General features: G+C 42.7%; 1 protein-coding gene across 1 annotated transcript; it reads right to left on the reverse strand.

The window, feature by feature from the left end:
* Positions 1–1,226: 1,226 nt before the first annotated feature.
* podxl (podocalyxin-like) lies at positions 1,227–21,458 on the reverse strand. The gene is made up of 8 exons (XM_084050094.1): positions 21,003–21,458; positions 10,731–11,294; positions 8,989–9,248; positions 8,403–8,420; positions 6,444–6,576; positions 5,882–5,937; positions 5,226–5,342; positions 1,227–4,146 (listed from the first exon to the last, which is right to left on the reverse strand). Exons 1-8 carry the CDS (start codon positions 21,043–21,045, stop codon positions 3,952–3,954), a joined length of 1,386 nt encoding a protein of 461 aa, XP_083906220.1. The 5' UTR covers positions 21,046–21,458; the 3' UTR covers positions 1,227–3,951.
* Positions 21,459–22,541: the final 1,083 nt, after the last annotated feature.

A 22,541-nucleotide genomic window follows, 5' to 3' on the forward strand; every position in this document is an offset into this window, starting at 1 on the left:
TTCTTTATCTCGGCTCCTGAGTACTTTTTTTTTTCAATGAAAAATCTTGGCGGTGTTCAAACGGGCCAGAAATAATTCTGGCAGTGAATGAGTTAACAAACAAACAAACAAAACAGGAAAAGTTCAGATCTGTGGAGATTGGCCGTTAAGAGGTTTAACCACTTAAACCCTATATACTTATTTGACCGGTGTCCCTAAGGGAGCTATACTTTGCCCCCCCATTTTTCCCCTCTTCACCAATTGTCTTCGCAGAAAATGGACAATCTTCAAACTAGATCTGCTACTTTTGCCGAAAGTTTGCCCCAGAATAGGCACTCGAAGGTGAATTAATAAGCAAAAGGCGTACTTTAAAGTAAACTTTCTGCATGGAATGGCTGTTTGTAGACACGCCTTTAAATTTTGTGTCGATTTATTTATATTCTGCCACAGTGAAATCTCTCTGGTACTACTGACATCGGAACATTAGCCCAGCTCAGCTTTGCTGCTTGACTCAAGTGGTTGAAAATGAGTCCTGAAGGAATGAATCTCATCGAGTTCCAATTAATCTGTTAGACCTGGTGATTTCACAGCATTCAATTTCTTGGCCATTACCATTGTCATGCATATGTTTTTGAGAGTATGTGTGTTTGGTATTGTGTCTGTGCAAATGTTTATTTGCCTATGTGTCTGCTGCCCTCGTACAAGCTGAGTGGAGAAAGTTCTGTAATATCAACATGTACTGGAACAAAGACAAAGTACAAAAACAAAGGCTACTTTGAGAATTTCTATTTATCATTTCACAAAACCCTAGGGCTTATTGTGACTGCTTAAAGATTTGTTTATTTTTGTTTATGCCTGAAAAAAATGAGAACCGTTTGAAAAAAAAAAGGAAAGCACCTTTTGTAAAAACAAAATGCCAAATACACTTTTTTTTGTGTGCAAATTGTAGCGTTAAGATTCTTGACACAAATTTAGCTGGATGGAATGTTATTTTTTCATCTCTTTTCTTTTCATTTGACCCTTCCTCCACCCCTGATCATGACTCAGGAGTAGACTGGTACTCTTGGGTCGGGAAGCACTACTCTGTGGATAACGTGAATGTGTAGAAATCCTTGTAGTATTGCATTGTATGTAATGTATATAACGAATAAAGATTGTATTTTGTTCAGGTTTTCTTAATTCACTCTCTGTGATGTTTCTTCAACATTGTGATCATGCATACTGTACATAATAGTCCTGCCCATGGATTTGATTGGAAAAAGAAAAAACACTTTATTTGCAAATCTTACAAGAAAATGACATTGCCTTCGTCAAACTGCAAGGCAATTGACAATTTTACAAGTTCCAGTGTGTCAGACCCCTGTTGCTTGGCTTCATCAGCAAACAAACCATAAATATATAAAATACTGGTACATACTTTGGTGAAAACTTAAAAAGTATCATAAAAGTGAGACTGTACACAACAACACAATGAGAAACAACATAAATCGGGTGTATTTTCTTAGGCTTGTGGTATGAATGTATGAGCTTGTGGTATGAATGTAAATATATAACATTTTACTGAGTGAAAGGGAAGTGAAAGATATCAGTTGATTGACAGTGCAAACAATCAAACGGCAACAAAAATAAAATAAAATAAAGTCTTAAAATGTACACACAACGCTGTGTGGTTCGGGTCCGTAATGACAAGTCAGCCGTTTCGGAATATAAAATGGCTCGACTATGTACAGCATCAATAACAGTATAGTAGTGTACAATCATCCTACTATTTACAGTGTTCATTTCCCTTCGTTTTGTTTCCGCAGAAACTTCCATCCTGGCAGTGTCTCTACCGACACGCTTGTTCTGCATCAATAAGTTCAAATTTGTACCTCTGCGGCCTTCACAGCCATCGGCAGGTCCTTCTTGAGCTAAGACACAGTAGTCAAAATCACCAGGATGACTTAAGCCCGATTCATACCGGGGGTCGCATGCTGAAAAAAGCCAACCTACAAGCTCACTACGTTTTGCGGATGCAACGCGTAGTGAGCTTGTAGGTCTGCTATTTTCGGCATGTGACGAGCATAAATTGGGCACTAGATTATCCTGAGTTCTAAAACATAAAACTTGTCAGGGCTGTTGGTGGTGCACCCCATTCGGATGCTATCAATGTATTGAATGGGAGATTAGTTTCGGACCAGTTTCGGAAGCGCGCAGTCTCAAGCGAACTGGAGCCACGTGAGGTACCACCGAGCGAGCTAAAGCGAGCGAGTTGCCGTCCTGAACGTTGCGACATTAGCTTGAGCCTACTCCGCGCGGTTCGAGTTATGTACCCATAGGCACAGAATCGTAAATCATGTTGTGGGGACTGCGCTGCCTCCGAGTAGGTCAGTAGCTCCTGATTACGCCCAATGAATGGTCTGATAAATCGCGGGTAGGTCAGTATGTTGCCTACTCGCCCATTCAATGGTCTGATAAAATTCAATGCATTGATAGCATTGGAAGCCGCTGCGTAATGCTGTTATGGTTTTATCTTTCTGTCCTGGCATCATCTGCCTATGGAAGCCCATTTTTGTCATACAAATAAAAACAGCTTGATTATTTGTTCTTGCAATTCCCACTTTATAGCTCTTCTGAGGCTGTTTATTCTTCTTGTAAATTGTGTATGATTACCTATTGAGAGCGGAAAAAAAACACAGAATAATTTTCAGATATTAACTACACTTTAACCCTTAACCCTGGTGTCCCTATTTTTGGGCATGTCATTATAGGCGAACATTTTCAAAAATATTGAAAAATATGATTCTTTAAGAATAACAAAAACAGCGGAAATGGAGGATGTTCAAGCTCACAATGTGTCGCATCGCAACAAAGTATGTAGGGCTTAAGTGGTAAAGTAAGTGGCTAGATACGTTTTTAAGGATTCAGGCCTGTTTATTTTTATTCAGTGATGGAAATTAGTTTCCATACGGACGATCTTGCAAGTTGATACGTTTGCAAGATTGTTTACTTCACAAGACTAACATTTTTCAAAAAATATATTATTTACAGGTGCTTACTGCTTATGTATAAATCAACACTCTTTTACTGGGTATAAGAGAAGATGGAGTGCATGCCTCTACCCATTTGTCAGTGACCATTTGTTCACTTAAATTTACTTGAATCTATAGAATTTCATAAATCTAAGTGGCACTAGGGATTTGAAATTGTGCTACGTAGGTTAGCACCAGATCTAAATGTCTGTTTTAGGCCTATACAAAGTAGGCACAGACAGAACTCAGTCAGCCTCCTGTTCTGTGCATCACATTTCCAAAGCCATTATGTCAGTGGTATAGGGCATAGCAGTGGCGACAATTTTCTGGTTCCACTCAAAAAAAGGCGATGCATTTTTCTATAGAGATTTCCAAAAATATTTATATCAATTATTCACAGAATAAAATGTTTTATGTTCATGAATCACCAGGACACTGGATGGCTTGATACTAGGCTTAAAATAATTGATATTAATATTTTTAGAAATCTACAGTATATGGGAAAAATGCATGGACTATTTTTGAGTGGAACCAGAAAATGGCCGCCATTGCTATGCCCTATTCCCGTGGTTCCCCCCACCCCCCACCCCCCGTCCAGCAAGTACTTGTCGACAATACAACATGTATGACATTCTCCATTCCTTCAACCCTCCTTTTGTTTCCTCTTTGTTTTGTGCCATTGGACGCTAAAAAGCTCCAAAGTCTTTATCGGTGGGTGTGAAGACTGGAAGGTGGAAGCAGATACAACACATCTAACAGAACATGACTGAAGTTCTCACTCTCAGTTCTATGGGATGTATTTCTATCTGTATCACTCTCTGGAACAGCGGTGTCAGTGAGCAGTGTAGATCAGGGTTGTGGTGGAGGCGTGTTATCGGCGGTTCAGCTCTATTAGATCCTGTCCTTTTTGTCTTGTTCTCGTCTCTCTCTCTCTCTCTCTGTCGGTCCTCCTCGCTCGTCCCTACAGGTGGGTGTCCTCCTCGTCGGGAAGGTCTTCCTTCAGCAGGTTGTCGATCGGGACGATCCAGCTGTCGTTGAACTCGCCGTTCAGGGCCATCTTCTTCTCCTGCATCTCCGGCTGCACCTCCATCACCTCCAGCGTGGGGTTGTCGTGGTACCCGTTCTCCACCGTGTGCAGCTCCTCTGTCAGATGTTGCTGTGGAGCCAAAAAAAACAGGTGATCGGTTTAAAATTGGTTATTGGAATTGTCCATGCAATGGATTAGGCCTTGTCATAAACTATAAATACAATTTACTGTAACACAGTAAAATCCTCAATGTAACTCAGAGAGTTTACAAAATGTAACCAAATAGACTGCTACGGTTCCATTCGGTTTTGTACACTCTGAGAGTTCAGAGGATTTTACTGTGAAGCCTCCACTGAATACAATTTCTGAGACTAGCCTCAACTCTTAAACTGGCCCATTTGTGTTGGGTCTTCTTACACTGCCAAACCCTATGTGATCATTTAATATAAACTCAGAGGGTAAAGATGTATCCTTTAGAGGTCAATTTCAACACTCTGTGTTACAGTTAGCCCTTTAAGACCTGAGGCCGATTTACACATCATACTATAATTCTAGTAACCTCTGTCCGTTTGTAGTGGGTCTGTAGTGGTAGGTGAAGCTACCCGGTTCTCCTCAGTGTCTGGAGCAATTGCTCTGAATTTGCACACAGCCATTGACCATTACCATCTGAACTTAACTGTGAAGCCCGTTTTTCAATTTCATCAAATCTCAGCTTCTTATTAGCGTTGTAGTATAAAACACTGTCGCCATGGTTACGGGGCTGCCCAGCTATGGGACGAACTGCCTCCCGGGTTGCCAGATCATGTGCGCATATCCCCCCACGGATGCGTCGACCGGGTATGGTCTAGTTTCTTCTAATTCTCCTAATTTATACATCTTTTCTGAAAAACGTATGTTTCTATATCAGTGGTGCTCAAACTTTTTCATGTCAAGGACCCCCAAAATTATATGTATTTGGCTGCCAACCCCGCATCTGAAAACATTTTGTTCCAGGGACCCCAGAAGCAAAGATTTGAGTAAAAAATGTATAGATATTCAAAGATTTGCACAGATTGTCACGGTTTTCCAAAGATAGCAGATCTACAAGCTCATAGGGTGGCACGAAGTGACGCGCTATGAGCTTGTATATCTGCTATTTTTGAATAGCATAAGTATAAATGACACGGATGCTTTCCCGGTTTTAATGGGGGTTACACGTTACAGTGTACCTGGTTCTCGTGGTAGGGTTTGCGGTGGTGGGCATAAATGGCGAGGCCAACGATCATGACCAGCAGAGCTCCACAAGATGCCAGGATGGCAATGAGGGTCGAGTTGTCGGCCGACTTCTGTCACAGGAAAGGGGAGAGAGAAATTTGAGATGAAGCCAGGGCCTTTTTTCAGAGACAAAAACATCAAATCTTAGTCCAAACTTCTGTTTGATCATGAAATAAAAAGATATGGGTGTTGCGCTCTGAAAATAGCAGATCTACAAGCTCAGTAGCCTGTAGATCGGCTATTTTCAGCATGTGTAAAAGTGTAAAATCAGCCATTACGACACCAATAAGGCACCACCAAAATACACTTTAGTCGACTAATTCAACTGTAGATTTAGTCGACTATAATCTTGTATTTAGTCGACTAAAACTAGACTAAAAGTAAAACATTTCAGGTGACTAAAATATGACTAAAACTAAATGGAATTTTATTCAAAAGACTATAACTAAAACTAAATCAAAATTTGCTGTCAAAATCAAAACGTACACGTTTTGCAACCTGTTCCTTGCGACCACACTGACCTAATATCACACCATGGTTCTTGATGAAGACCTGATGAATCCAATATCATTGCGTACCGTATTTAGCTCTACAAAGCAAGGAGACTTACCGTTCCGTTTGCCTTTGTGATCTCTTCGTAGTACTGGGTTGCAAGGGTTACATTCACTGTAAGAACAAAAACAACTATGATTATGATATGTGGGCAGTGGTGTAAAGTAACTAAGTACATTTACTCAAGCACTGTACTTAGGTAACATTTTGAGGTAGTTTTAATTTACTGGAGTATTTCCAATTGTCTATACTTTTACTTCTACTCCACTACAATTATTTGAAAACTTTAGTTACTAGTTACTTTGCAGATATAAATGATTACATTATAAAACATACATTAACCACTTTTAGGCCTATTTTACACATAGGCTATTTGAAAATATACTTTGACACCAATACTTTTGTACTTTTGCTCAAGTCAATTTTTACTTGTAACAGAGTATTGCTACACTGCAGTATTGATACTTTTACTTAAGTAAAACATTTGAGTACTTTTTCCACCACTATGTGGGTAGATGATAATATTAGGTCAAACTGGTGTACACCATGATTATCCATGACAGTTCAGTGACTGGGTTTGGCAGAGTGGATTGCTGAAACAGTTTATTCGGTTGGGTTACCTGTGCCCTCAATTTGTACGCTGTGGAAATGTGTTTTGCCGTTGTGTTGCCGCACGGTCATGGTGCAGTTGGCAGCATTCATGGCTTCCATCAGCTTCGTGCACACTTTGCCGAGCTCCTTATTTTCTTTGTTCTGACAATGAGACCAAACATGTCAACTTAAAGGGATTGTTCACCCAAAAAAAAAACATTTTTTTCTATCGATTAGTAACCCCATGGAGACGTGAATTCATGGATATTGTTTTGTTTTTGTCGCATTCCTAAGCCAATAATTTGATAACCAGGACCGTTAGGCTCTTTGTGTCTCCTACCGGAACCGCTGCCGGTCATCAAATTATTGGCTTAGGAATGCGACACAAACAAAACAATATAACAATATTCAAGTCTCCATGGGGTGACCAATCGATAGAAAAAGTCATTTTGGGGGTGAACTATCCCTTTAAGCGTTAAGCCTGATTTATTCTTGTAACACAAGTGTACAAAGAGCTTGTAGATCTGCATTTTTCAGTGCGCAACGCATACACTGTATGGACAATAAATCATTGGAAAGAAATCCCTTCTCCAGACTCCCCTGATTCTCTGACCGGAATCCAGTCCATATTCGCCGCCTCAACCAGTATATTATTTTAAAGTAACCGGAGGTGTCCCCCTTCGTTACACGCACAACTAAATATAAGTCTGTACACATCTCACACACACAAAGTCACGTTGACCCAGATTGCACCATCCCATTTTTATCCTTGCCCTGAACTGTCAACGTAACAATGGTTGTACTGCTGATGTGACATCACTGTCCTTTGATCGCTGTGTTCTAGAGTGCGACGAGGGGTCAAAGGTGAACGCCGAGGTCATAACTTCCTCTGCTGTGATGCGTGGATTATTCCTGGCGTTTTACAGAGCGCCGCCAGCTGTGTCGTGAGCCCCAAAAAAAGGAGACCGAACGTTAAAGAGGTGTGGGAAAGTAGGAAACTAGTGAAAGGCAGGAAGGGTTCCCATTAAGATAGTTTTTCCACCCGGCGGCTGGAATCCTTTTATTTTTAAAGCGTTGCTTCACTGTTTCCTGCCTTGAAGCTGGAAACAGAATGTCTAAGATCACATCAGTGTTTCCTCTTCCTGTTCCCTGGTCTTTCTACAGTGACTTCCAATTATGCTTCCAATTTGTGCGTGGTTTGGTGCTGACCAGCGCTTCAGTCCACATTGACCATATTGACATGGTGGCCATTTTGCGCTTTATGTCACTGCCAGGAAAACTCACCCTTTTGGGGTGCGGTTATGTTTAGGCATGGGTTGAGCGAATTAAATGTACTTAAAGGTCAGCATGGTTAAAGGAGTAGTTCATCCAAAAAGTTACTTATTTTCTATCAATTACACACAAAGCCTTGAATATATTAATGGAGATTTTTTTGTTTTTGTCGCATTCCTAAACCAATAATTTGATGACCGGAAGAGACCCAATTGAGTCTCCTACTGACCAGCCACCCCATCAACAAATTATTGGCTTAGGAATGCGACAAAACAATCTCCATGAATTCAAGGCTTCATGGGGTGTGTAATTGATAGAAAATAAATATCTTTTGGGTGAACTACTCCTTTTAAGTTTAGAAATGGTTTAGTATGGTGTGACAATTAGTGACAATCTCAGGGAAGGGAGGCTAACCGGCCTACAATCCGGCGTCTTTATCCCTGACGTGCCCTTGAGCAAACCATGAATCCCTAAACAAGCTCACAATATTACTATGGCGCAGGCAAAATAATGTAAATAATATATTTAAAAATATATATCATTTAAGATGATTGAAATTACTTTCCAAATTGAAGAAAACATTTGAAAGAATTATCTGTATAAAAACATTTGATTGGAAAAGGAAGAAGCTCACTTCCCATGGACAGGAATAATGACAACATGACAACCATGATGAAGAATGAAGGCCACTGGGTGCAATTACAGAAACATCTTACCTCTTGCCCTTTAGTAAACTGTAAACAAAAAAGAAAGCAGAGAATAGATTGTTAACATTCTACTTGTGTGTAGAAAAGATAACTGTGAACTTAGAGGTATATGTTGGCATCAGAGTATCATCACAGATGTACAGTGGTCAAAGATATCTGGTTAACCCATTAAAACCGGGAAAGCATCTGTGTCATTTTAGATTTTAACCATATTCTATACTTTGGCTATTCAAAAATAGCAAATATACAAGCTCACAGCGCGTCACTTCATGCCACACTGCGAGCTTGTAGATCTGCTATTTTTGATAAATCTTGAAAATGTGTGCAAATCTTTGAAAATATATAAATATATATTTGGTCCCTGGAACAAAATATTTTGAGATGGGGGCGAGGGGGGGGCGGGGGGGTCGGCGGCCAAATACCACATTTTGGGGGTCCTTGAGATGAAAAAGTTTGAGAAACCACTGATATAGCAACATACGTTTTTCAGAAAAATCGGCCTCAGGTTTTAATGGGTTGATATAAATCAAATATGCCATTATTTTTCTCACATAATATCAGCACTGGCTATCTGGAATTGTCATCCGAGTCTTACCGAGATTGTCTTTGTCGGCGTTTCTATGGCTGTAACTGTTGTTGGTGGTGTTGGTGGTGGTGGTGATGGTGTTAGTATTTTTGAGGGGGTGGATACAGCAGCTGGTGCTGTAGTTGTGGACTGTAGCAGTGGTGACGTAGTGACCTTCTTCTCTGTGACAGCAATAGTAGTAGGTGGTAGTGTGACCCCGTTAGAAGTCCTGGGTGTGGTCTTCACAGGGCTTGTGGTTAATGCCGTGGAAATGACATTTCCTGATGTCCCTTCATATCAAAAGAATAAGAATAAGCTTTATAGAATGCAACAGGGAACTGCGTCAAAAGTAATGGGGACTTGTGTCCCACATGAGGATAATTTGACCATTGCATCCCGGTGGTAGAATTAACCACTTTCAACCTGCCATTCCTATTTAGGGCATGTCATTAAAAGGCAAAATAAATAAATAATAATGTTCAAAAGATTTCAACATTTGCAAAAAGAGCAAAAATAGCTTATCTAAAAGCTCACACAAGGCTATCTTCAATTATCGTCCAATGAAGTAGGGGTTTAAGTGGTTAAAAGCAGATGCAACATACTCTGACATCACAAGACGTCAGGGTAACAGGCTAACAGGGTGTCTTTAAGTATACCCCAGGTACACTTTACCTAGAGCAGTGGTTACCAAACCGGTGGTCCCCAAATTATTTTGGGGGGTCCCCAGATGATTAGCTTAATGTGCAACATTGTTTTCTCACTCAACAGTAAACAAACCAACATACAGTATATGTGTATACAGGGTATCTGCACATTTCTAAATGTAATGACTTTTAAGACCTTTGTTCTTAGAGAGGCAAACAAAGAGGCAAATATTGTGAAAACGCCTCGCAGTATTCCAAGTGTGCGTGGGTGCACTTGGAATTGGGGGGGTCCAGGGGGGTCCCCAGTTAAAATACCAGTTATTTTTCGCAACTGTCAAAAAAAGTTGAATATTTAGGGTGCCTGATGGTGCAGCCAATTAGCTTACTGACCACATGCTCTTTCTACGTAAAGTCGTGTCAATTACAAATGCTGAAAGGCCCTCAGTTCGGGGCTCTCCCCAGGCTGGCAGAGGGAGAGTAGCACCCAGGATTACGGCTTAGGCATTTGGCACTGGGTGAAAGAATGGGTAACAAAAATCGTGGGATAAAAAAAACTAAAAAAGAATAAGATAATGCCACACTGGCCCTTTTTGAAAATAAATGTACGACTCACTCTGTCATAAATGTGTATGGTTCCTTTGCTCTTAAGAGCTCCCACACGTGTATATGCACCATACGTGTTGCAAACAGGCAACGACTGATTGAAAAACAGCCTCATCGTTGAATTCAGACACAAATGCATTTGTTTGTGTTTTCTGATTGGTTTGTTGAGCATGTTTATAGGAAAAGAACATGATAAACGTCTATGCAACCACTGAAAACAACTATTATTACTTTAATTCTGGCGAAAACAGGGACAATTTCGTAGTGAATGTCAAAAACCTGGACATATTAGTGTTTTAGAGATATTTGTCGGGACTCGGGACACACAGCTTGAAATCGGGGCAATCCCAGCCAAACCGGGACATCTAGTCACCCTATCTTAATCAGACTTTATCTGTTTTCAGAATCTTGTGTCTATACCCACACTGTGAAATTCCTACAGGCTCATTTGGGCCAATACAGTGATTTATCCCGCACTTCATAACAGGGTAGTTAAAGGGCATCCTAAAACAGTGCTGGTCGTACCATCCGTGCCCTGCTTGGCGGTGGTGGCGGAGGGTGTCGCAGAGACCTTCCCGGCCTCGGTCAGTCCGGGTGACTTGTTCTGGGTTGGGACTGTCGTTTTTGCATCGGTACTGTCCGATGGGGCGGCTGGCGCTGTTGGTACAGCGGCTGCTGTCACTGTCGATGCAGCGGCTGTCACTGTCGATACAGCGGCTGTCACTGTTGTTGCGGCGGCAGGCGTAACAACGGATGGCGTAGACCCAGGGTTAGGATCTGGATTCGGCTGCGTCGTGGGACCTTCTTTCAGCCCACCACCGATCGTTGTCACCGCTGCAGAAGTCGCTTGAGTCGCCGGTTCGGTGGGCTTGGTGATGCCGGCACTGGCAGCAGACGCAGTGGCAGCTGTGGCTGACGCGATAGGCTGAGGGGTGGTTAACACGGTGGGGGTGATTGACACGGTGGGGGTTGTCGTGGGGGTTGGCGCTGCGTCTATCTCAGGTGCTTTGGTGCTTTGGGGCGCTTTGGTAGGCGTAGTGGTCACGTCGCCGTCGGCCGTAGAATTAGAGACGCAGTGAAATAGAAGGCCTAGAGGAAAGTGAGGAAACAGAAAACATTACTTTTGGGTACTGTATGGATAGTAGGGCTATTAATACAAACTAGGTAGTGGTAAAGAGATAATAATGTATACATTTGAATATACTCTCGTAGATCCAAAGGTGAGAACCACTGGAATAGTGAAAATAGGTGATCTACAAGCTCACAACGGTGTGTCGCCCTGCGACATGATTTCGCTTTGAGTCGATCAGCGAATCAGCTGTTTTTGCCTTTTACACGGTTTCGTCTCATCGCGAAACTTTGGTCTGAAAAGGCTTTCTGAGAGACAGCCACGAGCTCCAGCGGTGAACCTTCAGACACTTCTGTTCCTCTATTTATAGTCAACAGGACAGGATGTTCCAAACAATAACTTAGGAAGCTCCACACCCACCAGCGAAGGTTTACCCCAACGCACCCTGAACAATCCTGGCTCCATCTTAAGGCTGCAACCCAGTGGAATGAGAACAATGGCCTCCAAATATCAGCCACAGTTCCTGCTGTATGTATGGTTCAAGTACCTAAAGCCAGTTGTGGACAGTAACGAAGTACATTTACTTGAGTACTGTTGACTTGAGTATCTGTACTTTACATGAGTGTTTGTATTTTTTGATACTTCGATGACTTTCACTCCACTACATTACAAAGACAAATATTGTTCTATTGTCTCCACTACATTTCTAGGAAGGGAAAAAGTACATTATGAATTGACCGCATTTCAAATATAGTGAAAATAGCTGATCTACAAGCTCACAGAGCTTAGATTCTTTATAGAACTCTAGATCTGCTATTATTGATATTTTTTACAATTTCAGGAAAATCTTTTATGTCTACATTTCAATACAGCAATGCATTGATATTAAAAAGAAAATGTACTTTGTAATTAGAACTTCGAGAACTCGAGTACAAACAAGACTACAACTTTCACTTGAGTAATACTTGACTAGGAATAGATATACTTTGACTCAAGTACTGGGGTTGGGTACTTTGTCCACCACTGCCTAATACCCCGAGCCAAATATCCAGTGTATTATATTTACTACCAATTACTTTTAATTGGTTGATTTTTTGATTTTTCCTTACTGCATGTGAATCACTTTGTCAAAGTTGCTTTTAACCATTTAAACCCTCTAGACTTAGTAAACTGGATCTGAATTGTCTCTGTACTTGGACCGCTTTTTTCTGTCTCCAAATCTACAATCACGTGTTGTGAGCTTGTAGATCTGCTATTTTTGGCTAATGTTCCCGCCAGAATATGGATGCTGGGGTCCAAGTGGTTAAAAGGAGCAGTAAGAATACACATATGATTTAACCACCATCTAACCCTATATACTTGATTGACTAGGGTTATGAACACAAAATATTTATTTCAAAATGGGCAGATTTTCTACGGCTCAAATATGCTCAATTCACTTTCATTATTATGGTAAGTGATTATCTGAGATAATCGCAATTATTTTGCATAATCGTCAAAAATGTTCATACATTTTCAAATATTTTCCAAAAATAGCGGAAATAGCAGATCAAGCGTGTAGATCAGCTGTTTCCGCATTTGTTTTATTTTTTGGGAAAGTATAAAGTTATTATAAATGTGTCAGTAATTTCTTTGTATTTGTTATTTGTCATATCTGCCCCTTTGCAATTTGTGATTATGAAGCCTAAAAACCAAACTGAAATCAAAATTGTACTCGGATGTTTTAATGTTCAATGCCAAAAACACAATTAAAACGTTAATCGCAATTATTTGTGGGACAATTAATCGTCAACTTAAATTTGTAATCGTGACAGCCCTACTCATCATTTAAATTGGGCTAAGCTCATCCGCCCACAGGCCTGTGGGCCAATTACAAGCACACCTGCTTGTGTGCTTTGAACAATGGCTGCCTGCAATGCGTGCCTACATATTTGCCTTGTTTACAATACTGCAGCTACTCTCTACTTTATGACATTTTCATTCAACGCATGAACAAATGTGATTTATTGTGGACCTTTTCCTAATGAAAATCCAATAGATCTAGACTGAATATTAATACACAACGGGTATGGGGAATAAATATATATATTTTTTTAAAGCGTTTTTTTTTTTTTTACTCAAATCTTTGCTTCTGGGTGTTCCTGGAATGAGGTCCTTGACATGAAAGCGTTTGAGCACCACTGATATAGCAACATAAGTTTTCAGAAAACTGTTAGGATTTAGAAGACATTTGTAGAAACGGTCTCAGGTCTTATTATCTGACACTCGGAGTTGAAGCGTTATACAAATAATAACTCAAGTTTGACCCTGTCTACTTAGCTCCCATCCCCTCTCACCCGTCCCGAGGTGTGGTGTCATATTCGGGATGACCCTGGTTGACCCTTTGTGTCACTGACATGCCTGTTTCTTGGCAGGTGACAGCAGCACCCCCTGATACTGCTGCTATCAGCTCCAAGACTGCTTTTACCTCTCCGGGACATTCCTACTGCTACAGTACAAACACCCCCCACCACACACACACACACTCACACGCACGCACGCACGCACGCACGCACACACACACACACGCACGCGCGCACGCACGCACTCACTCACTCAAAAATGCAGCGAGTGTTTATAAAACTTTTACTTTTATCAATGTCAGTGGTTCTCAACTGGTTGAGCATCAATGATGAATTCAGGAGTCAGGACCCCTATACTCAGTGAGATATACCGTACTGTCAACCCACTTTTGGGTCACTGTCGGTGTCAACTGGTTGAGAAATGCTGCTCTCTGCTGTAGGTCTCCCCTGTGCATGGCTGAGATGATCAAACTGGATCTTCTCTCTCATGGGACAGACTGCAGAGGGTGTGAGAACCTACCCCTAATGTTTTTCTACGGCTCTTCCTTTCCAACCTTGGCTCAGTTACACAATAGGAAACAACCTCTCTTTACTTAACTTTACTGTGTGTGTGTGTGTGTGTGTGTGTGTGTGTGTGTGTGTGTGTGTGTGTGTGTGTGTGTGTGTGTGTGTGTGTGTGTGTGTGTGTGTGTGTGTGTGTGTGTGTGTGTGTGTTTGTCTGTCCGTGTGTGCGTGCGTTCAGGAGATTCCAGGGCATAATAACATTCACCATTCACTCCTAGCTGTGGCTCAAGGTTATCTGAGGCTATCAAAGATACCATGCACAGTAACCAATGGTGGAAAAAGTACTCAAATGTTTTACTTAAGTAAAAGTATCAATACTGCAATGTAGAAGTACTCTGTTACGTAAAAGTCCGGAATTCAAAATTGACTTGAGTAAAAGTAGATAGTCTATTTTCAAATAGCCTAGGTATAAAATAGGGATAAATAGGTTAATGTATGTTTTATAACGTCATAATTTTGATCTGCAAAGTAACTAGTAACGTTTTCAAATAATTGTAGTGGAGTAAAAGTACAATATTTGTCTCTGAGATATAATGGAGTAGAAGTAAAAGTACTGATAATTAGAAATACTCCAGTAAAGTAAAAGTACCTCAAAATTGAGTACATTTACTTATTTACTTTACACCACAGTAACACAAAATGGAACCGTTAACAGCCTCACAAGACAAGTACTACTAGGGTATATCTTCTTAGACCTGGATGGCATCTCTGACCCCGCGTCTGCCTTTGAAGCCTATAGTTCCATAATAGTAAAGCCCTGGACCTTGACTGTGTTGTGTTGTGTTGTGTGGGGGTGTGAGTGGAGGCCACGGAGCAGGTCACAGGGTGCTCGTCCCCGCCGCCCCCTCCCCAACGGGAGGTTCTGTTGTTTGGTTTCAGCGGGCGTCAACCCAATCCTGTTTAGTGTGGAGGCTCCATCCGTACGCAGTTAAAGCAGCATGACAATCGGGCCGGAGGGTGGAGACTTGTTGAATTGTCCTGCCTTCCTGTCTGCCATGCTGTAAAAATACCCCCAGACCCCACACAGTGGTTGAGGGAAGACTAAAAGGGACTTAACACTTAACCAATTTCAGCCTGGCGTCGCTGTTTCGGGCAGGTCGTTATATTCAAACGTTTGAAGATTGCCAAAAAAAAAGATCAGTTTTATTTTATTTTCAAAAAATATCAAAATCTTTCAAAAAAACTACAACCAGGAGGCCTGGTACTGCCAGACCCCTAGTGGTTGAAATCTGAATGGCGGGGCTTCGCATGACATGTGTCCCTTCTATGTCCCTTCTATGACGAAAGGGGGACAGACTTTTTTGGCTGGGGCCGGGGGACAAAGTGACATACCATGTATGGAGAAAACAGATACAAAGCCTCATGTAAGCCCGACCCCTTGGGTCTGGCAACAATAACAGATCAACGAGCTCACAATGCACAATGTTGTGTGCTTGTAGATCAGTTTTCGGGGCGGTGTAGCCGCCCCCTATAAGTGAGTTTTGGACACCGACCAAAAGATTTGTATACCCCCTAACCCTTCCATTGTTAATGCAAATCGATACTTTTGCAAAGTCAGCCAATCACATTACAGCTAGTGTCATCACCACTAACTGTAATGTGATTGGCTGACTTTGCAAATTCAGGACTGTGATTGGCTAGCGAAACACATGACACATGTGCAGCCCTATGAATAGCAGTATGGACTTTTAAAAAAGTAATTTATCCTTTTTTTAAAGTGAGTCATGTTGTGATGACCACACACCGCCCACTTCACACTGGGTGTGATTTTTTAAATATATATTTGTATTGGGCTCAAGTAGTTAAAACGTAACTTAACTTAAGGAGCATAGGATATTATTGACCCCATCCCTGAGCAACTAGTGTGTGTGTGTGGGGGGAGGGGGATAAAAAAGAGAAAAGGAAACTTTGTGGCCGTGTGTGTGTGTGTGCGCCTGTGTGTGTGTGTGCGTGCGTGCGTGCGTGTGTGTGTTCTACAGTGCAGAGTTAGCTGTTCAGTCAGCTATCTGGCCAGTGGTGCCAGGAACGCCGTGACCCCCCCCCCCCCCCCCCCCGGCCCCAGAGATTAACGTGTGTCTGAGCGTAAACGTGCTCCATATGCGCCAAAGGGGAAGAGAGAGTAAATAAATAAATGTAGCTGTCGCTCAGAAGCCCCGGCTGGACAAAAGCTGCCCCGTTAGCTAGGTGACAGCCCACACAAAGGCCCCACTCGCCCCACGTGTGGGCTCTGCCAGGGTGGGTTACTGCCTCACTCTGGCCCCCTGCTGTTGTGGCTGGGCTGGGGGCCTTGCTTCCACTACTGTCTCCCCCTCCCTCCAGAAATGCTGTTAGAGTGAGAGAGGTACTTCTGAGAGAGAGAGAGAGAGAGAGAGAGAGAGAGAGAGAGAGAGCGCGAGATTGTTTTTGCACAGGCCCTATGCAGAGTGCACCCTAATTCAATGCAAGGAGCGGAGAGAGAGAAGCTGTGAATGCAAAACTCTCCGCAGGCATAAAAGAAGTACAAGTGAAAGGGAGGAGAGGAGCGCTGGGCGGGACAAGGGACAAGGAGAGACAGAGGGGTCTTAGACACCGTAAATCTAACTGCCAAATGGAAACGACTGACCACACACACACACACACACACACACACAGGCATGCGCATGGGCACACACACACACACACACACACACACACAACCTTACGAATGTACTACATAGCCGACAGGCACTTGTCAACCAACACACACGCACATTCCCCGTCCTTAGCTACCAAGCTGCTATGTGTGTTTATGCATAGGGCTGAACTGCGGGGGTGTCTCTGATGGTAAAGTTCAATAAAGTTCAATGTTGCAGCTATGATGACACCTCTCCTCCTTCTCTGGAAGAAAGGTGGGGGAGAGGTACAAATGAGCAACAGGCAAGTAGAAGCTGGAGGCCCCATTAATCTACTGCCCTGTAAAAGACATCAGTCAACCTCGGCTCGGTTTCACAATCTGGAGTGCTAGAGCAGTCATTCTCAACCTTTATAATTTCATGGAGCCCCATTTAATACAATATTCATCTCTCTGAATTTAACTCTGAGAGTCTCCAAATAGAACCGATAGAATTGATAGTTCCTATATCAGTCATTTAGCTGGGGGCCCCCTGGAACCCACTCAAGGAGTGTGGAAAGGCCAGCCTTTCATTCAGCCATAAGTCTTGTTGGAAAACAGATACTGTAGGCAGCACGCACATACATATACACACACACACGTGCATGTTTAGCATTTAGCAGACTCTCTTATCCAGGGCAACTTTACAAGCACGAGATCGGAATAAGCTGACACTTTGTTTGCCTAGCTAATGAAGAAACATCTGCTTTGTTTTCTTTCTTAGAAGTGCAGGGAGTTGCCACGAAAGTGATGAGGCCAGGGATATAAGTATTAAGAAAGTAAAAGCAGTGTTATAGGTTATGGTTACAGACCCGTTAGGGTCCATTTGGTTCCTAACTATTAATAATAGACCCAAGGACCCCTGGGGGTTCCCGGACCCCACATTGAGAACCAGTACAGTAGATAATGTATACATCTTGCAGGAGTGTGACTGCATGGCACGGGCATGCGAGGCTGAAGAGGGATGAAGGGGGGTTCGAGTGAAAGAGAAAAAAAGAGCGAAGGAATGAGGAGGATGAGTAGGAGGTGGATGAGGGAGGGAGGGAGGTGGAATTCGAGTGAAGCTCCGTGGTGGTGGTGGTACCAGCCACAGGCGCGATTAACGGACACCTGGGCATGCAGCGCGGCATGCTGGGTAGCGCCAGGCGTAGGAGTCAGTGTGAGGTTACAGTGGAAGGTGAGGGCGAGCCGGTCTTTATCAGCTGCGTCGGGACAGTGATGAAATGCATCGCTTGCTCCCTGAAAGAAACTGTTCTCTCTCTCTCTCTTTCTCTCTCTCCTCGTCTGAGCTCTGACCTTTCAAAACATAGAGGCCAGTGTGATGGATAATGCTCCGTTAAACATCTTCCCACTTCCACACGTTTTCCCCTCCCGCGCTTCTGTCCCACTGTCTTGTCTGTCTTGTCTGTCTGTCTGTCTGTCTGTCTGTCTGTCTGTCTGTCTGTCTGTCTGTCTGTCTGTCCGGCAGCAGGAAAACGTGTCCCCTTGAAGCTCGGTGGAAGAAGGAGACAGAGTGGGAGAGGAGAGAAACCACGGCTGTCCGGTGGTGCCACACCTTCCTTTGGGAACGGGGGGGATTTGTTGATAACGTTTTCATATCAATTGTTCTCCGCTCCCTCGCCGTGGGAGGGGTCCTTTTTTCATTTCAAGGACCCTAAGTTTGAAACGCATTTAGGCCATGGACCCCCCATTTGTATTATCCTCCAGTGTTCATTTCACTCTGAGAGTGTACAAGTGGAACAATTTGTACCATTTGTACACTATCTGTTTTAGAGACCCATAAGGGTGCATTTGCTTCCTCGTAGCTATCAATCATTTAGCTGGGGACCCCCTGGAACTCCCTCAAGGACCCCTGGGTGTCTGGGAACCACTGGAACAAGGGTTCTAGCACAGTGGTTCTCAAAGTAGGGTCTGGGGACCCCGGGGGTCCCTGGGGGAGTTACAGGGGGTCCCCAGCAAAAGTAGTTAATATAGCATGAGCGTCACAATCTTTTAAACCAATTAATCCATTTACATGTTGACTTCGTGCCGCGCTGCGAGCTTGTACATCTGCTATTTTTGAACGTTTTTGGAAAATGATTTTTTTTTTTCTTACATAAATCTTGTCTTCTGAGGGCCCCTGGCACAAAACCTTTTCAGATGGGGGGGTCCTTGGGCCAAATTCATATCAATTTGGGGGTCCTTGGCACAAAAGAGTTTGGGAACTACTGTTCTATAGCCATAGAGTTGGTTCTAGCACATGAGCCTGAGAATGTTGGTACAACAATGCCACGAAACACCAGCATGGCCGCTGACCAGGCAAGACATCCTGGCTGTCTTAATCTTGCAGGAAAACGCACATCATGAACCACGGCGACCCCGCAGCGTGAAGATGTCATGGTCTGGTTGTGACTTTAGGAAGTGGTTCAGACCCCTGGAGAGGACTGATAATAATGATAATAACAATAATAATGACCCAGCCATTTTTCTACAGCATATCCATAACGTGATATGGTATTCTGTGTGTGTCTTATCACGTCAGGCAAAACGAACTCCTTCCTTCTTTCTTTCTTTCTTTCTTTCTTTCTTTCTTTCTTTCTTTCTTTCTTCTTCTCCTTTTTTTTTTTTTTTGGACAATGTGCTGACAGCTGTTAGTAGGCCTCTGTGTTTTTCTTTGGTCAGAAACAATAGCCTCCCGTCTGGTTCCCCATCTGAACGAATTCACACATACTGTAGTGAGGGGGCAGGTGCGAACCATGCATAATTAAAGAAAAACACTTTCCTCCCGTCGGTCGACCAGGGAGGAGGGCTCTCCAATACGAGGTCACGGGTGCACTTCATTATTCGGGCCTGTTGTGTCTCCGGGCACTTGAGGGGGGACTTGAGGGAGCGAGGGAGGGTGAGAAGGAGGGCAGATCTTTTACTTCTACAGTCAGTGTGGCTCTTGCTGTGCCACCTTCGCACCTTAGTAGCTTTAAAGAACTGCATGTTTAAAACTGCAATCAGTAAGCCTGGAAAAAACCTTAGGTTTGAACCCCGGTTTCCTGCGCCGGACACCAAATCAAACCACTATCAAGATGGAATCCCTGCTTGATCAGACAGGGGATAGCCTATTATAGGGGTCCTTCAGAGAGGGTTCCATGGAAGTTCGCAGTAAAATGAATGAACATCAAAATCAGTTTAACCACTTTAACCCCATACATCGGTTATTTGACAATATAGGCGATCTACAGCTCACAGCGCTTCGCAATGCAACAGGTTGTGAGCTTGTAGATCTGATTTTTTTTTTTTTAAAGTTGAATTTTGTCTAAACACTTTAACACACACATCTTGTATGGGGGGGGGGGGGGGGGGGGGGTCCGCGGCCAAATATAGCCTATATTACATGAAAAAGTTTGAGAACCAATAGACTATTGAGTAGCATATGAGCTTCAGGCAGTAGGTTACTACACCTACCTTGGCTTGAATCTTGTCAACCATTAGCCTATGTATGTGTCCTACCCAAAACCATGGCAATGTCTACATTTCTCAGTGGAAGGGTAAAGACCACCTCCAAACACTCCAGATGTTTATATTGTACAGTACTACCATATTGCACTACCATATTGTACTACCACGTTGTACTACCATATTGGTTAAAATGATGTTTTATTCATTACTTCACAGTTGCACAGTGGGAGGTAGGTTAGATAATGATCATTTTTATATTTTGCTGCTGATGTAGCCTAAATGATAGCTTATGCTACTTTCAGTGGTGTAAAGTAATAAGTACTGTACTTAAGTACACTTTTTTACTTTACTGGAGTGTTTCCAATTGTCAATACTTTACTTCTACTCCATACTGTACATCTCAGTGGCAAATATTATACTTTTACTCCACTGCAATTATTTAACAACTTTAGTTACTAGTTACTAGTTACTTTGTAGATTTTGATTATTATTACAAAACATACATTAACCACTTCCGCCCTATATGCATACTTAGGCTACATTTAAAGTGACCTGGCTGCAGACTCCAAAGCGTGCAGCGCACCTGTTGCAGAAGGCTGTTTAAAAGTTAGACACATGTCTAAGGATTGCATTTGTCTGGTCATTATTGGAGCACGAGCAGACTTCCTATATAGTTTCCCATCAGCAGACTGTGATGCTGATAAGCAATAGGTATAGATCGACTAGTTGACAAACAAAACAGTCCAAAACATGCTGTTACTCACCCAGTGATACAAGCGCCCACGTAATTCGCGCCGTCGTTTTCATCCTGCCTGTCGTTTTCTTTCACCCAGATCAGTGTGTTATTCTTCATTCAACGATGCGATGCAAATCCGTTATGTTTCACACACACGCACGCACGCGCGCGCGCACACACACGCAGCAATAGTCCTCTTGATATTGAGTCAGTGACGCTCTTGCGGCTGTCACGCCTGCTATATAACTCCTAAAATCTGTATTACTTACTAAGTTGTTTTTCTTTTTTCTTTTCTATTAGTTTTCTTTTGTTGTTTTTTTCTTCTTCTTCTACTTCTTCTTTCTTTTTTGCTTTTTTTTTTAGCTTTTTTTTTTTTTTACTGAAAGCGAAGAATGCTTTTGTCTGCTGTGCGTCTTTCCTTTTGCTCCGTCTGTGTGAGTCTGTGGAGGATTTGGGGGGGACGTTTTTCTCCCGTCTCCTTGGCTGCGCCCTCTCTCTCTCTCTCTCTCTCTCTCTCTCTTCCCCCCCTCCTCTCTCTCTCCCCTCTCTCTCTATCTCTCTCTCCCCCTCCCTCTCCTTCTCTTTCCCCTCTCTCTATCTCTCTCTCCCCTCTCTCTCTCTCTCTCTCTCTCTCTCTCTCTCTCTCACACTCTCTCTCTCCCCCCCTTTCTTTCTCTCTTTCTCTCTCTCTCTTCTCTTCTCTTCTCTTCTCTTCTCTTCTCTTCTCTTCTCTTCTCTTCTCTTCTCTTCTCTTCTCTTCTCTTCTCTTCTCTCCTCTTCTCTTCTCTCTCTCTCTCTCTCTCTCTCTCTCTCTCTCTCTCTCTCTCTCTCTCTCTCTCTCTTTCTCCCCCCTACCCCCCCTCTCTCCCCCCCCCCCCTCTCTCTCTATCTCTCTCTCTCTTTCTCTCTCTCTGGTACTGCCCATTCCTGGCCCTTATCATGTGAAGCCAGGGAGGGGGAGATCCAAAAAGCTTCTTTGGGTGGGCTCACTCTGGGACTTGGGACATAATATAACAAAGGGAACTCAAAGACAATGTTATACTTAATTCCCAATTCATTCCAAAAATGGCCCATGACAAAACTACCAGCCAGGGGAAATTGCTCCAGGACACACACTCTGAGAGTTTAATTAACTCTGAGAGAGAGTAAATCTGGGAGTTAATTATTTGGGATTTCATAGTCATTGGCCAGTGGTAGCCTATTATTTCACATGTGTTGCCTCAAACCTGAATGAACAATGTTTGCCCTGAGTCTAGAGCAGTGGTTCCCAAAGTTCGAAACCCAAAAGAAAGACTTGAAGACTTTTTCTTAAACATTTGTTTTCTAATTGATGGAATTTCTTAGATTAAAAAACAAAAATGTATTAATTACATTATTTATAAAAATCTGTTTAGATTTTTTTTGTTGCTTTTTTAAAAACAATTATTAAAAAGAAAATGTAGGAAACAAAAAATGAAGGGATATTTACTCGCGACCCTGTGTTTGGGAACCAGTGGTCTATAAGAGTATACAGAAACAGTCACCTTTCTTCATTTCCCACAGCTTTGGTTCCAGTATGCTCAGCTCT

This window comes from Gymnoscopelus microlampas, assembly GCF_963454915.1.
Source record: "Gymnoscopelus microlampas genome assembly, chromosome: 23".
Lineage (NCBI taxonomy): Eukaryota > Metazoa > Chordata > Actinopteri > Myctophiformes > Myctophidae > Gymnoscopelus > Gymnoscopelus microlampas.

Excerpts from the sequence above, each read along its gene's own strand:
- podxl (XM_084050094.1), bottom strand. The coding sequence starts at position 21,045 with ATGAAAACGACGGCGCGAATTACGTGGGCGCTTGTATCACTGG. Across the intron at positions 11,295-21,002 it reads GTGGGCGCTTGTATCACTGG|GCCTTCTATTTCACTGCGTC; the intron begins GTGAGTAACAGC and ends ACTTTCCTCTAG. Across the intron at positions 9,249-10,730 it reads CGCCAAGCAGGGCACGGATG|GGACATCAGGAAATGTCATT; the intron begins GTACGACCAGCA and ends TTTGATATGAAG.